Source organism: Triturus cristatus, chromosome 4_2 (assembly GCF_964204655.1).
Source record: "Triturus cristatus chromosome 4_2, aTriCri1.1, whole genome shotgun sequence".
Taxonomy (NCBI): Eukaryota; Metazoa; Chordata; class Amphibia; order Caudata; family Salamandridae; genus Triturus; species Triturus cristatus.
The window spans coordinates 253625310-253641710 of NC_140586.1; the positions used below are offsets into that span (position 1 = coordinate 253625310).

General features: G+C 46.9%; 1 protein-coding gene across 2 annotated transcripts in view; it reads left to right on the top strand.

The window, feature by feature from the left end:
• METTL13 (methyltransferase 13, eEF1A N-terminus and K55) overlaps positions 1–16401 on the top strand; it is a 118357-nt gene that overhangs the window by 64476 nt on the left and 37480 nt on the right. For both annotated transcript variants that reach the window (XM_085601444.1, XM_085601445.1), the window contains exon 4: positions 5887–6082. In XM_085601444.1, the coding sequence (XP_085457570.1) occupies positions 5887–6082 (196 nt within the window). The remainder of the gene's footprint in view (positions 1–5886; positions 6083–16401) is intronic.

The window sequence follows — 16401 nt, forward strand, 5'->3', positions numbered from 1 at the left end:
TCTGAATGTGTGTCATTGGGAAACTTCTCATTCCTACCAGATAATGAACACTCAAAACATGTAATATTACACTGGCCTGAGCCTGGCAACCACTAATGGGGATGTGAATTATCTAGAGGTTCCTCAGTCTATGGACAGTTCAACTTCAGAACTATTGGGACATTCTGTATGCTCATCTGTAATGTTTTTGTGGTACATGTATCCCTTTCTCTCATCTTTTACCCCTAATGCCATTAGATGCCTCCTCTTGCTACGACTCGTGGTTCAGTGGACTACTGCATCCACTGCAAGGATCTTTGTTTGACTTGGGGTCACAGGTTTGAATACTGTTGAGTTCACTCAGTATTTTACAATTTTTCTGTTGGTGACAATATAGATCCATTAATTATCAATTGCACCAATGCACCCACATGGCATGTTTCGTCTAACTTCCTGTACAACCTTTCTGTATTCTCATTGGTTGTGGAATGTGCAGGTGTTGAAGGAAAGTGAGATCTCCCCAGCTTTCGGCATTGTGTCTGAAATACTCAAACATAACCCAATTTGAATAAATACTTTTTCTTACCCTATTAAGCAAACATATTTTTTTTGGACTCTGTATGTGTCTAGTGGGATACCATTCAAGTATTGTTCTAGCGTTTAGATGAAACTAGAGATCTTGCTAGATCTTGTTTTATGGAACTATACCAGTCAATTAGTAATCTGCTTGCTTTGAGCATTCTTCTTGTAATACATAGCAACTCACAGTAGTACACATTATAAGCAATACATGCACCACAAAACAGAAACGCAAGAATAACCGGTACAAACAGCACAAATAATTGTAAACCACCATACCAGTGTATCCATGTCTACGTTCCACCATTTGGCTAACTGTTCCCTGAAAATATGAAGTGTTGCACTCAAATATAGTTTCCTAAAACTATTTCTGGCTGCCAGTGTTTTGTGTACATAGTGAAATATGCATCCAAGCCTTTCCACATGTTTCAAAAGTAGTCCAAGTACTAGTCTTTATTTGAATAAGTCTGCTCAGTTTGAATCGAACATCCTAATATTTGTTCTTTATCCAGATCATAGTTTGAAAAGATATATATTTTCAGCTTGACCACAAATTTGATCATTCCCTTCCCAAAATAAAAAAAAATACTCTCTGTGATTATTATAGTTTAATAATACCAGGTACCTGGACTCTTTTGCCAATCTTAGGAGACCTCTTCAGTGCGAGGGTTATCCACTTTTTTCTCCGTTCATCATGAAAAACCTAGAAAAGCAGAAAATGGTGACTGTTTCAAGTGACAGTTCATTGCAATACCTGTATCCAGGCACTTTCCTTCAGATTGTTAAACATGTATGTTACAATATTGTAAATCCACATTGTCCGCAATAAACATGCTTTTGATTTTAGGTTTGCCAAGGAGTTTGATTTGATGTTTGATATAGTTTTATGCTCTGGAACCTTTCATTCATTAAGCGCTCTATTTGAAGATATTCAGAGAAAATAATCCTTTTCAAAAGTTAATCAGAGGAACTACCAGTGTAGAGGTACTTTTTACATGAACACTCTATAGTCTTACCTGGAGCCCAGTGTATTTCCTAGACTTAGCTTGGAAACCTGACTAGTGCGTGCTTTAATCTAGGACACCCCCGCGCCGCACGGCCACCAGCTGCTGCGTGTGCCTCCTCGCTGCCCCTGCTACCGCCGTGTGACCACGCCCCCTGCCACCGAGCGGCGTGGTCTCCTACGTGATAGCGCTGTGCTCCTGCACCTTGGTCTCCTGTTGTGTGCCCCCTGACTGCTGAGTTTCTCTGTGTGCATTTGTGGTATTTACTTTGTTAATTTATTCTGTATTCGTTGTTCGCCGGTCCCCCTGTCTCTCGTTGTCCTCCCTGCCCATTTCCCGCCACCGCCGCTAACCACGCCCCTTTCTCTTCTGTAACCTCCCCGCTCCCGCCTCCCAGCTGCTCCGCCCTCCCTCGCACTTGGCCATATATGGCGACCGTGCGATGCAGGTGAGTGTGACCTAATCTAGGACACCCCCGCGCCGCACGGCCACCAGCTGCTGCGTGTGCCTCCTCGCTGCCCCTGCTACCGCCGTGTGACCACGCCCCCTGCCACCGAGCGGCGTGGTCTCCTACGCGATAGCGCTGTGCTCCTGCACCTTGGTCTCCTGTTGTGTGCCCCCTGACTGCTGAGTTTCTCTGTGTGCATTTGTGGTATTTACTTTGTTAATTTGTTCTGTATTCGTTGTTCGTCGGTCCCCCTGTCTCTCGTTGTCCTCCCTGCCCGCTTCCCGCCACCGCCGCTAACCACGCCCCTTTCTCTTCTGTAACCTCCCCGCTCCCGCCTCCCAGCTGCTCCGCCCTCCCTCGCACTTGGCCATATATGGCGACCGTGCGAACGCGCAGCGATCACGCGCAGCGGGCGCGCCGATTGTGCGCCGAAGGCGCGCCAAAGGTAAGCCCGTCTGCGCCCGTCCGCGCCTGGACCGCGCCCAGTGCCAGGACCCCTGGCCCCCACGGACGGAAGACGACCCGATTGTCCTACAACGCCACCGAACTCAGCGCACTCAACACCGGCGGCATCCCTGGATGCTACCGAGCCACCCCGAAGCACACCCACGGACCCTTCAGCTGCCACGCCTGCAAGTTCACCTGCATCCGGACCTGCCCCACACCTGCAACCACCAAGCCGAACACCAGCAGCAACCACCTCAAGTGCATCCTGCTCAACACCCGCTCCGTCCACATGCACGCCGTCGAACTTTGGAACCTCCTCGACACCACATCTCCTGACGTCGCCTTCCTCACGGAAACCTGGATGAACGCCTCTTCAGCGCCCGACATCGCCATCGCCATCCCAGAGGGCTACAAGATCACCCGGAGGGACCGCTCCGCCAACCAGTTGGGAGGAGGCATCGCCATCATCCACAGGGACACCATCCACATCACGACCAACATCGACGACACCCTGACAACCGCCGAACACCTACACTTCCAGATCCGTACCGACCCGAAGACCACCCTCAGAGGCACCCTGATCTACCGACCCCCGGGACCACGCATACAATTCAGCGAGGACATCGCCGACTTCGTCAGCCCGCATGCCCTCCCCTCCGCTGACTACATCCTCCTGGGGGACATCAACTTCCACCTGGAGAACAACAACGACCGCAACACCATCACCCTGCTCGACAACCTCGCCAACCTCGGACTCAAGCAGCTGGTGTCCACCCCCACCCACCTCGCCGGACACACACTCGACGCCGTCTTCTCGTGCAGCAAAGACATCGCCTTCAGCCACGCCACTAGACTCCACTGGATGGACCACAGCTGCATCCACTTCAACTTCAGAAGAACGACGATCCACCACCACCAGCAACCGGTTGCCCGATGAAGCTGGAACAAGATCACAGCTGACCAACTCGCCGCTTCCCTGAGCCAGCACCCTCCCGCCAGCTCAGCAAACCCCAGCCAGGCCGCCGACAACCTCACGAAGTGGATCAGCAACTGCGTGGACAAACTCGCCCCTCTAAGGACACCGCCTAGCAGACCCGGCAGCAAGAAGGCCCCTTGGTTCACCGACGAACTCAAGAGCTCCAAGAAGAACTGCCGAGCCCTCGAGAAAGCCTGGAGAGGGGAACCAACACCAGACAACATTACCGCCCTCAAGCTTGCCACCCGGAAGCACCACCAACTGATCCGCGCCACTAAGAAAACTGCATTCAAGGACCGGCTGGACAACAACGCACACAACTGCAAGGAACTCTTCAACATCGTCAAAGAACTCTCCAACCCCAACGCCGGAAACAACGACATCACCCCATCGCAAGACCTCTGCAACTCCCTCGCCTCCTACTTCCACAACAAGATCGCGGACATACACAACAGCTTCAGCACACAACCGACGCCCGCCACGACCGAACCACCGCCCCCCACCACCACCCCCCGCGCCTGGACTCCGATCAGCACGGAAGACACCGTCCGCATGATGAACTCCATCCACTCCGGATCTCCAACCGACCCCTGCCCTCACCACGTCTTCAACAAGGCCGACGCTGTCATCGCTCCCCACCTGCGGAACATCATCACCTCCTTCGACACCGCCACCTTCCCGGAGAGCTGGAAGCACGCCGAACTCAGCGCTCTACTCAAGAAACCTACAGCGGACCCCTCCGAACTCAAGAATTACCGCCCCATCTCGCTCCTCCCGTTCCCAGCCAAAGTCATCGAGAAGACCGTCAACAAGCAGCTGGCCGCCTTCCTCGAGACGAACGGATCCCTCGACCCCTCACAGTCGGGCTTCCGAGCCAACCACAGCACCGAGACCGCACTCATCGCTGCTACCGATGACATCCGAGCCCTGATGGACAACGGAGAAACAGCGGCCCTCATCCTCCTAGACCTCTCCGCGGCATTCGACACTGTCTGCCACCGCACCCTTGTGCAACGCCTCAACAACGTCGGAATCCAGGAGAAGGCACTGGATTGGATCAGCTCCTTCCTCAACGGAAGAACACAGAGTACGCCTACCACCGTACAAGTCAGAGGCCACCGAAGTCATCTGCGGCGTCCCTCAAGGATCCTCGCTGAGCCCCACCCTCTTTAACGTCTACATGAGCCCCCTTGCGGCCATCGCACGCCAACACAACCTGAACATCATCTGCTATGCTGACGACACCCAGCTGATCCTCTCCCTGACCAACGACCCCGCCGCAGCCAGAGCCAACCTTCACGAAGGAATGAAAGACGTAGCCGAGTGGATGACGACCAGCCGCCTGAAACTGAATTCAGACAAGACGGAGGTCCTCATCCTGGGCTCCTCACCCTCCGCCTGGGACGACTCCTAGTGGCCCCCCGCCCTGGGCTGCGCACCCAAACCGACAGACCACGCACGCAACCTGGGCTTCATCTTGGACTCCTCCCTCACCATGACCAGACAAGTCAACGCCGTCTCCTCGTCATGCTTCAACATCCTGCGCATGCTACGGAAGATCTTCCGGTGGATCCCCACCGAGACAAGGAAGACGGTCACCCAGGCCCTCGTCACCAGCCGACTGGACTACGGCAACGCCCTCTACGCCGGAACCACCGCCAAGCTCCAGAAGAGACTCCAGCAGATCCAGAACGCCTCAGCCAGACTCATCCTCGACATCCCTCGACATAGCCACATCTCCGGACATCTGAGAGACCTACATTGGCTTCCCGTCAACAAAAGAATCACCTTCCGCCTCCTCACCCACGCACACAAAGCCCTACACGATCAAGGCCCCAGCTACCTCAACAACCGCATCAACTTCTACGCTCCCAAACGACATCTCCGATCAGCCAGCCACGCCCTCGCCGCCGTCCCCCCGCATCCGAAGAACGACAACAGGAGGAAGATCCTTCTCCCTGGCCGCCAAGACCTGGAACTCCCTACCGACCGACTTGCGCCTGACCCAAGACCACCTCTCCTTCAGGAAGAAGCTCAAGACCTGGCTATTCGAGCAGTAGCAGCACTCCCCCCCCCCCCCCCCCCCCCCCGAGCGCCTTGAGACCCTCCGGGTAAGTAGTGCGCTATATAAATGCCTATGATTGATTGATTGATTGATAAGAGAAAGCTAGATTGTGCCCTTGGAAGTCTATGGTGAATATATAATAATTTGGTATTCAAAGTAAAGCTCTGAGCTTATGAAAACTAAAAAAGGAAACATAGCTTTTGAAAGCAGTTCATGATTTTAAACGAATAAATAGCAAATCTCAATTTCCCCAAAATATGAGGGAAGCTAAAGAGGTTTAGGCAAAGGCACTTAAATGAAAGAACTAGCTAGGTTGTGGTCACAGCAGAGTACTCCTACTTGTTTGATAGCAATTTGAAATGTACATTTTTATTATGTCTCCATGCAGGTTCCTTTTCTCTCTGCTAGCAATGATCTTGGCATGCGGACAGTGCACCACCGTGGTACCAGCCCCCAGAGTGGGGAGTATGTAATTGAGGATGTCAAAGGTGAAGGGCCTAGCTTCTTTCGGCGCTTGATATTTCTCAGCAACCGGAATGTGGTACAGTCAGAGGCTCGACTGGTACAAGAATCTCCCTGTAAAGGTGAGCAGTAACTCCCTAGTGGCACCACCATTTACGCTCTTGTTGCTTGAATATGAAATACCTTGAAAAAACAAGAAGCGTTTAGCAAAAGAGGAACAGTTTGTTTAATTAGACAGAGCAGCTGGGAGAACAGTTACAGGTGTTGGGTCTGTGGACTGTCAATTTACAATTGGTGTGCAGCTTTTTTTTTTTATACATTTCATTGTAGGTAACAAGGAATTTCTGGTGATCCATGTATGATGAGGAATGTAAGTTGCTGCCTTTGGAGTCCTAAATGAATTGTGTAATGGAAAGTATGCTGGTGGGCCTCGACCTTGCATGGACCCAATGTGGCCAGTGGGTAACATGTCCAGATCACCGGCATGAGTAACGCGTGATCGCTGTGTCCTGATTGCTTGTTATGTTCCTAACTCACGTGGAATCTGAATTTATGGTGTTTTAGGAGCGCACGTACCCCTCCGGCCATGTGTGCTTTATCGGGGCTGATCTCCCTTGACCATTGTAGCATCACTGCACCTATCTGTGGGATTTATCCATTGATCCAAGGTTTCCTGTTCATGTGTTTGTCTACAGGCTACATGCCATCCCAGCTGTGACCTATCAATCATTGACCTCAGGCCTAGGTCTTAGAGCTTGCCTGACTACGTATTTGCGAGTTGGGTTGATGTGGAGTACACAACTGGCAAATTTGTTAATAAAGATGCAATTTCGTTCTCATAAGTGAATGTATCGCTTTTCATATTAGCATCAGCATTTTCCATACTAACGCTCTGCTGATCTTGAATCATGTAGTCTGGGCATATGTTTACAGTTATATACTCTGTTGTGAACTTTAGCCAATATCTTAAGTTAATGGTTACTTCCACATATGAGCTAAGGCTGGTCATCAGATAACAGGAAATGTGACATCAATGTCTCCTTTGGGGTACTTAAGGGGTATATGTTCTTTTCTCTTGGGTCTCCCATTAATAATAGCAGTTGAAGCGGCCACAAAATGTCCATTACAGATTTGATGTGGGACAAGATTTTACACCAAAGGGTTTGGATATGGACATTGGCCCACCATATAGGTAGTAGTGTACCCCTCTCCCAACACCCTTTCAAAAATGTGTTGGACACTGCAAACATTGCATTTAGCCTCGTAGGAGAAAGATACCATCTAGTCAAAAGTTTATAGGGATTCTATTTATGCTGTGTGCATATAGAAGATTTGGCCCCTCTTTTCCAGCTTGCACACCAGGTGTCGTCTGGTATCTCTATCAATAACTTTCTATCATTTAAGGTATATTTGTGAGCATATTGATGCTCTTCTGTTGCTGTCAGTTGCTCAACATGGCTTCCAAATATGACTTGTCTGTTTGTTGATTTTCAAACTTCTTGTTTGTTGACCCACTGTAGCTTTTTGGACAATGGAAATGCACATTTGTGAGCCAGGCCTAGTTTTTTCTTTAATTGCCCCTCTAGAAAGGAGGATGGCACCTTAAAAAAATATAATAATTTGGGGGTCTGCGACACCTATTCAGGGATTTTGCAATGGCTTAGGAAATAAAATATTATGAACAGATTAATAAAGTTGTAAAAACAAAGAAGCAAAATGTAACATTAAACATTTTCAAATGTTCTATAAATGTGAAGAAATTTGAACTTGGAGACTAAAAATTAAGTTGGTATCCTCCAATTGATTTATGGGAGCAGTGCAAGTGCATCAACCAAAATATGGTATGGCTGATGGGTGGCCTCAATTGAATTTCAAAAAGCTTCAACCTTCCCATTAATGTTATTTTTTTAAATCTGTTTGTGAATTAAATTTAAATATTTCATCATGTGTATTTTCTTGAAGGATTGTTTCTGTATTTTTGTGCATTGCTTTGTGCTTCAAATCATTTAAATTGGTTAAGCCAGGGTCCCTGGATTCCACAGATTTCTCATAATGATTCTAATAATGATTCTGGGGGAGGGGGGTCCTCGAATTCCCTTAATGAATAAGTGAAGAGTCCACAGAAGTCAAAGGTCAAAGTATTGCTCTAGGAGGTTGATGTAGCTGCTCACAGTGTGATGGTTTTTTGTGTAGCTCTGTAAGCGAACCCCTAGCACCTGTTGAAACTGGACCCCAGAAAAAGTTTGCTCTGCTAGAATCCAGGATTTGTACTTTGGGTTATAGTTCCAGTCCAGGGCCAGGCAGATTCAAATGCTTGGATGAGTTATTTGAGCGGTGGACAAGCAAGTCTGTTACTTGGATTGAATAGGATAATAGAGGGATAGAAGAATCTAGAAAGTGTTATTTGGGAGATCCTAGTAGTTTGATGAGGTTTGGGATGAGTCTAAGGAGGGATACATGAGGGGAGGATTTAGAAAGGGTTTTTTGGGAGATCTTAATCGTAAAAGGAAGTTTGGGGTGAGCCAAGGAGGGATGAGAAGGGAAGAGTCTAGAAGCATTATTTTGAAGATAATAGTAGTAGAATGAAGTTTGGGATGAGTAAGAGAGTGGAGGTAGAGGATACATTGAGAGGAATTGGGTGAGACAGAGAAGTGTGCTGGAGTGAGTCAAAGCTTTATTTTTTTCTTCTACAGTAGGAATAAAAGTAATAATTATATAGATATATGAATACATAGAAAGTTTACATGTATAAAGAAGATAATATATTGAGATTTAAAGTTATATAGTTTAAACTCAGACCTTCAAGTGTTGCTGTAATTGAAGCTAATTTATTTTGTCTATAATTTTCCTTCAATATTTCAATAGTCTAGATCTGTGTTGGATGTTAGTTGTGTTTCTAAGTGATCAGAATTGAGTTTGTTCCATGGTCGATAGATGGATGCATGTAAGGTAGTCTTAGGTATGCCTGTAGTCATCATTTGAAAGATAAATAATTCTAGATTTGCAAAAATGGCACATAGGATGTGTCCAGCAATGTGTGTGGGTTGGTGTACAATCTGATGTAGTTTCAATGTGACTAGGCCAGGGATGATGGATATTGGATGGGGCACATTGGGTTTGTCAAACCAAATGTCTAAGTCACCAAGAATGCATAGGTTGGAGTGTAGGTTTAAAACGTTTGAAAGTGTGTCTAGAAAGTGTCTGGGAATGTTGCATTACTAGGTGTTGGTCTATAAAGGAGGAGGAAGTTGCAGGAGAACGTTGGTGTGGGGTTGCATCTGTTGATGAAGGCCTCACAACCTTGTATGGAAATGTTGTCAGCTTTGGCAAGATTGTGCTTGACTCTAACAGGTAATCCACCTTCTCTTTTGTCTATATGATTTTGTGTGATAGTTTGATAGCCTGGAGGAATAGCTCCATGCAACACTGGAGCCATGTCATCTTCCAACCATGATTCGTTTATGAAGAGTAAGTCAGGTTGTGTGTCAGTGTGTAGGTCTGGTACTTGTTTTTAGGGAGTGATTGAGCATTTATTAGTAGGCAGTTTAGAGATTGTGTTTTGGAGGTGGTGTGACTTTGTTTTTTAGAAGAGTGAGCAGTATTTTTTGAACTTGTAGCAGGTGTGTCATTAATGCTGGTATTAACTGTATGAGCATAGCAATAGTGTTTTTCTATATCGTATTCCTCCAACAGGCTTAGAAGGCATTTTGTTGGGTCTCCGTGAAGGTGGGGGAGATGGGGGTTTAGAGTGCATTGGAGAAATGCATTGTTTTTGTAGAGTAGCCTTGTTGTGTAATAGACATGGAGATGCGAAGTTGTGAATAGTGGCATGTTGTTTATTTTTTATGCAGTTGTTTCGGGTGAAGGTGTATGGGTTAGGGGTGGTGGTGGAGCAAGTGGGTCATGTTTTAAGGCTCTGAATTATGCAATGGATGAAAGGCAGGTGAATGAGATTTGTGTTGGCGTATTTGTGGTAGGTATTTGGTGAAGATGGAAAACATGAGAGTAACAATGGTTTAGGATGAGTAACAATGGTTTAGGATGTGTATTATTTGTGTATTCATGAGGGTGGGAGTGGGTTTGTTTCTAATTTGTGGTGGAATGTATTATGAAATTGTGAGTGTGAGAGAGTTTGATGTGCTGTGTGTGTGTGTGTTTTAGGTTTTATATTTCTGGAGTATTAAGAGGAGATATTGATGTATTGGTTTTCTGAAAAGGATCGGTATGTAAAGTACTGTGGGGTAGTGGCAGTGGAATGGTAAAGAGGGTGGTGATGTGGTTTGGAAAAGTGTTTATGTGGTGTTTGATGGGGGATAGACGAGTTATGAGTGTTTGTGTTAGATTGGATAGCGAGAAGAGGTAATGTGTTTTGTGGAGTGTAAGGATTGTTTGGTTGTGTGTTTTTGGTAAAAAGAGGAGGAGGTTGTTGGTTGATGATATTATGGAGGCCTGAGTATAGGTTTTCTGGTGACAGACAGGGTTCTGTTAGGAGCACATAGAGGGTAGGGCTGGTGTTTAATATGAACAGGTAGTGTGTGTCTGGATGGATTAAAGTTATGTCTAATGTGGTTTTCTGTTGTAATGGTGATGTGTGGATTTGTTAGGGGTATAGGACAGAGTGGTGTTTCGTATGAGAGTGGAGCTGCTATTGTGTGGTAGAAGGGTGTATAGGTGTGGGGTTTTGTAGTAGCTGTTGAGACATTGAAGTGTGGATAGGGTTTGTTTGTTGTAAATGAGAAGTGTGGATTTGTTGTGAGTGTATTAATATATCTGAGGGTCTTGTGGAGTTAAGGTGGTGGCTGGTAAATGGTAAAAAGGGTAGCATTTCTGACCCTAGGCTGGACCTGTCCACAATAGGCCCAAAAAGGCAACTGACCATGTCCTCTCCGCCTGGGCAGAGACGCCCTGAGCCTTTAGGTTAAATTGCCCTAAGGCAGGTGACCTATAGCCAATGGGAACCTAAGCCCTAGGACCAACGGGAGACCCGACCCTTTTAACCAATCAGAAACCCAGACCTATCAGCTGATCAGAACTCTAACCCGAAGTCCAATTGAAACTCTAGACCTAGGAACCAATCGGAGCACAGATGCAACGACCAGTATAAAGGGCATATGACCTTAAGCACAGGCTGGTGTGCAGGAGGCAGGGAGGTGCTCCTGAAGTCCACTAAGCAGATGGAGCAGTCTCCGAAAAACACTAGTGTGCTCTGGGGTGTATTGGCCTTTTTTAGCTTGTAAAAGAGGGGGAGTTGCCTTCTAGAGGCCTCAGCACAGTACAGGGGTTAACCAGGAAAGAAATGTAAACAGTCATGCAAAGAAGAAAACGGCAGTTTTAAAAATGCCAATTGCACAGAAACCAAGAGATAAATGTAAACAGACACGGGTAGAGGAAAAGAGCAGTTTTAATGATTCGAATACACAGCACAAAGTCTGTGTTCTTACCACCTTCTTTGCTCACTGGGCAGTACAGCCACCGTTGGCAGCATGATATCCCTCCTTTTTTTCCTTATGGCAGGTGGAGGAGTAAACATGAACAGCGAGAGGAGAGAGTGAGGGAGTAAGCAAGAACACAGACAGCGGTTGGGGGCACGCAAGAATATGGGCAGCAGTTTGGGACAAGCAACAACATGGACAGCAGAAGGAGGACAGGAGGGTGCAAATAATAGCAAGGACATTGGGATGTAGAGAGCAACAACACAGACAGCTGGAGGAGGGTGGAAGAGGTCAAGCTACAACACAGAAAACAGAAGGAGGGTGCAATCACCAACACAGACAGCAGGAGGGGAAGAAGTACATGAGGGAACCAGATGAGAAAGGCACACTGCTAGAGTGCTTAAACCTATAGATAAAAGTAGCACCTAATAAAATGAGCAGTGGAAGGATACAAGCAATTAATCAATTCTCCAGGGGAGGGACAAAGAAATGAAGAGGAAGGAAATTTACGGCAGCTGACCAATAAAATGCCAGCACATGTGAGTGGCAAGCCAACCAATGGTAAGTGATATGTGACCTCCAAGCCCACTGTATGTAAAACAAAACATATTGCATGATCTTTCTTAGGCAAGACCTGAAAAAGGTTAACATTTTCCGATGCTCATATAAAGCCCTCCAAGCCCCTTGGATCAGGGTTGTGCTATATAAAATTGCGGAAAGAAAATTTTTTCAGGGCGTGATAGCTTCAGTGGATCAACCGCTATAAACCAAGACCACAACTCCTAGACTGCAGATGATTGTTTCAATGAAAATCCAACTTTAAGCATATAAATGCGATCTATAGGAATTGAAAACTGTGGCCAGAAAGGGCTAACAAAAACAAGGGCCAGATATGCAATGACATTTTGTGTTCACAGAAAGTCTGATTTGCAATATTGGGCTGCTTGTGACCTTAAAAAATGCCTTTTGTATGTAATAAACCCAAATTGCAATACAGTAACAGTTTACTGAATCACAATTTGGGTTTGCGACTTAATACTGAATTGGTATTTGCAAGTGGTATGTTTATGGTGTCCCTTCCAAATACAAATTACAAATGAGATTCAGATATCCGGTCAGTGGGAGGGCTCAACCCTTAACCTAGTGACAATATACGTCCCTCCGGCACTTCAGGGCCAGACGTTCAAAGAGCTGGACGTTCTCTTGCTGTCACTCCCGGAGACCCGCTTGGTAATGGGTGGTGACTTTAATTCAGTGATCTCTGGGCTCCTGGACCGTCACCCCCGGCGGGACATTGGACCTTCGCAGAGATGGCTTCCTGAATGCAACGAACATGGTAGATTTGTGGCGTGCGTTCCACCCTAACACTACTCAGCACACCTTTTATTCTGGCGGGTATGGAAGCCACTCCCGTATTGATTATCTATTGGCCCCTGAAGCCCTGGTCAAAGAGATGCATGAAGCTAAGACACATGGCACGGGGCATATCAGATCACTCTCCTCTCTGGGCTAATCCGGTCCTGGTGGAAGGGCAGGTTGGACGGGTCACGCCCATTAACCCCTGGCACCTTCGTAACCCCGTTGTTAAGAAAACACTCCTTCAGGCTATTGTTAATTATTTTTGAGGCAGTGAGGGCACGGTCCAATCTGCGCAGGTCCTGTGGGAGGCATTTAAGACGATGCTCAGAGGACAGGCACTGTCCTCGATTGCTGGGACCCGGAAGGACAAGCTGAAAGACCTAGCGCAGGTAGAGGATGAGATCCTTCGCCTCGAATAAACTGGGGCGAAATGATTCACACGGGAGTCGCTCCATACCCTGAAGCTTAAACGAGACGTGTATAAGAACATTGCTACAGACATGGTCAAAACGCTGGGGAGGGAAAGGGCTGGCAGGATCTATGATCTCGGGGATAAGGCCGGGAAACTGCTGGCCTGGCTGGACAAGAAATAACTGGTAGATCAGCTTTTTCCTGAATTGATGGACATCGGGGGGCACACAGTGACTGACCCACAAGCAATCTCCAAGACGTTGGCAGACTATTACAGCTCCGTGTACAGCTCGACTTCCACTTTCTCCATCACAAACTCTGAACAGCTCCTAAGAGAAATTCAGATGCCGACCCTCACTACTGATGAAAGAGATACGCTCAACAGTGCCCTTTCGGACGATGAACTTGCACAAGCGATCCGGGGCCTCCACCCTGGCAAGGCTACTAGCCACAATGATCTGCGGATCGAGCTCTATAAACTGAAACCCAACGCTATTGCTCCATCCCTGCGCGTAAAGTTTAATGAGAGCCGAGAGAAGGGTCTTCTACCATACGACCAACACCTAGCCACACTGGTAACCATACATAAGGAAGTTTAACCCCGTAATCAATGCTCCTCCTATAGGCCTATCTCCCTGGTAAATGCCGAACCTAAAATTAGAGCCAAGGTACTGGCAAACCTCCTTGTATGGGTGATTTGTAAACTGATACACCCTGACCAATCGGGGTTTTATGCCCCACTGTAATACGGCACTGAACCTGCGGCACCTACATGGTGTCTTGGGAAGACTCGACACAATCCAAGAAGCTGTGGTAGTGGTCTCGTTGGATGCCTCGATGGCATTCGACACAATAGAGTGGTCTTATCTCTTCGCTGTCCTGACGAAATTGGGTTTCGGGCCTGGTTTCATCGGCTGGGTACGGCTCCTGTACTGCGAGCCCCTGGCACAGGTGGTAGTTAACAACAAAAAATCGGTGGTCTTTGGTCTGGGTCAGGGGACCAGTCAGGGATGTCCCCTCTCACCTCTCCTTTTTGCCCTATTCCTAGAACCCCTAGCGGCATGGATCCGTTGGAGTTTCTCTATCCGAGGACTCAAATGGACGGCGGGATGAGAGGACCGCATTTCGCTTTACGCGGACGATATCCTCCTATTTCTGGCCTCCCCCAAGTCTTCCCTGTGAGTCGTGCTTGATATTTTCACCATTTTCAGGAGATATTACGGGTACAGGATTACCTGGGACAAGTCCTTTCTATATGTTCTTGGTGATGATTTAATCCCCCCCCCCCCGCCTCGTGACTGTCCCATGCAAATAGCAAAGGAGGGTTTCCACTACCTGGGCATCTTTATTGCAGCTGACCCCAGAATCCGATATGAGCGTAATCTACTCCCCCCCCCACTAAATAGGCTCAAACGTGATTTCGCTACTTGGAAGACACTTCCGCTCTCGCTATTAGGAAGGGCGGCATTATTCAAAATGATGTCACTGCCGCGTTTCTTATACGCTCTGCAAAATTCCCTTGACTTAGTCCCAGCCAGATACTTTGGCGAGATAGAGAACCTGCAGAGAGAGCTGTTGTGGGTGGGAAGGCCTTGTATAGCGCTGCGGAAACTGGTTCTGGGTTGGTATGATGGGGGTATCGGTCTAACTGACATAAAACGATACTACTGGACCGCACACCTCACGGCAATAAATCATTATTTATATAGACTCGAAGATGACCCTGCATTTAGGATGGACAAATGGTTGTTGCCGGGGGGGTACAAATTACAGAGCTCTCTATTCTAGGCCCCAAAGATATCACCTTACGGGACCAACGAAACATTCAGTGCCAATTTGGCATGTGGCCAGTAAGAGTCTGGGGTGGGATACGAAATTCACTCTGGCTACCCTCCTATGGGATTCGGAACGACTGAGTACAATGGGTACCATAGAAGGGTTTGACAAGTGGGATCTGATTAGACTCTCTACCATCGGGGACCTATGGAAAAACGGTGAGATTATACCGTTCGTCGCTCTGCAAACAGAGCCACTAACTCGCAGATTCTGAGTACATCAGGTATTTGCAAATCACACATGCCCTGCAGTCGAGTCTGCCCAAAGACACCTCCCTACCGATGCTTCGCCATTAGAGGACAGGCTCTTAGATGGCTATTTGCCAGATGGAGTTATATCCTTGACGTCCAAAAAGCTGATGAATAACACCCCAGATACTCTGATTCTCCTGCGACAACACTGGGAGGGTGACGGGCTGGAGATAGACGATGAGGAGTGGCAGGAGGCTCTGGCCTCCCCAAAGGAGGTTGCAATCACGTCTAGACTGCGTCTGGTCCAGTTAAAAATCCTCCACAGGATATATGTTTCCGGGCCAACCCTGGTTAAAATGGGAAAGATAAATAAGGGCAGCTGCAGGTGCGGATGTGGGCAGCTTGATTCATTTATGCACATAATATGGGAGTGCCCCCTTATCCAGTCCTATTGGTCACGAGTGCACGAATGTATGAGTCGTGTGTCGGGGGTAGTCATACGGCCTGAGGCTAAGAGATGTCTCTTGAACATTTCTTTTCTTTCTTTCTTAAAAAAAGTCTGTATTAGGTTTGGACGACACTACATATTTCTTCTACATTTAATATGCACAATTTTTATGAAAGTCACATGTGCAATGCAAAATAAAATTGGAGGTAATTTTTATGAAAATGGTAAGCAAGATGTGCCATCAAGTACGAAGGTCATGTGAGATATCTGCTGAATATACTTTTCATACAATATCTAAAGTCCTGTGGTGATTATTGTTAGCAATGCACATAATGGCAAAATAATGGCAAATGTGTAAGTGTAAACAAAATACATTGTGCAATAAACACAAACCCAATAGTTTGGATTAACACAAGATTGTGCTCTTGTGTAATAACTAAATAAATAATAATTCACCTGGACCTAATTGTGGTATCTTTTTAAAAAACTTTATTTTCTAATTTTTCCCCATTAATCAGCGATACATAATTATTGAGTCACTGTCAAACATAATAACATAAAATAGAAAAAACAATGGCATACTCGAGTATTGTATGTACAGTACATCTGATGGCATTAGAGTGTCTGAACCTGTACATCATTAAAATCACAGTCCCTGCTGCTCTCCCTGCCTCTCCGTCAAATTACATCCGGTATAATTTCCCCACATGGCCCTTATTTATCTACGGTATAAGAAGCCAAGCATTTGAAAGATTCATTGCCAC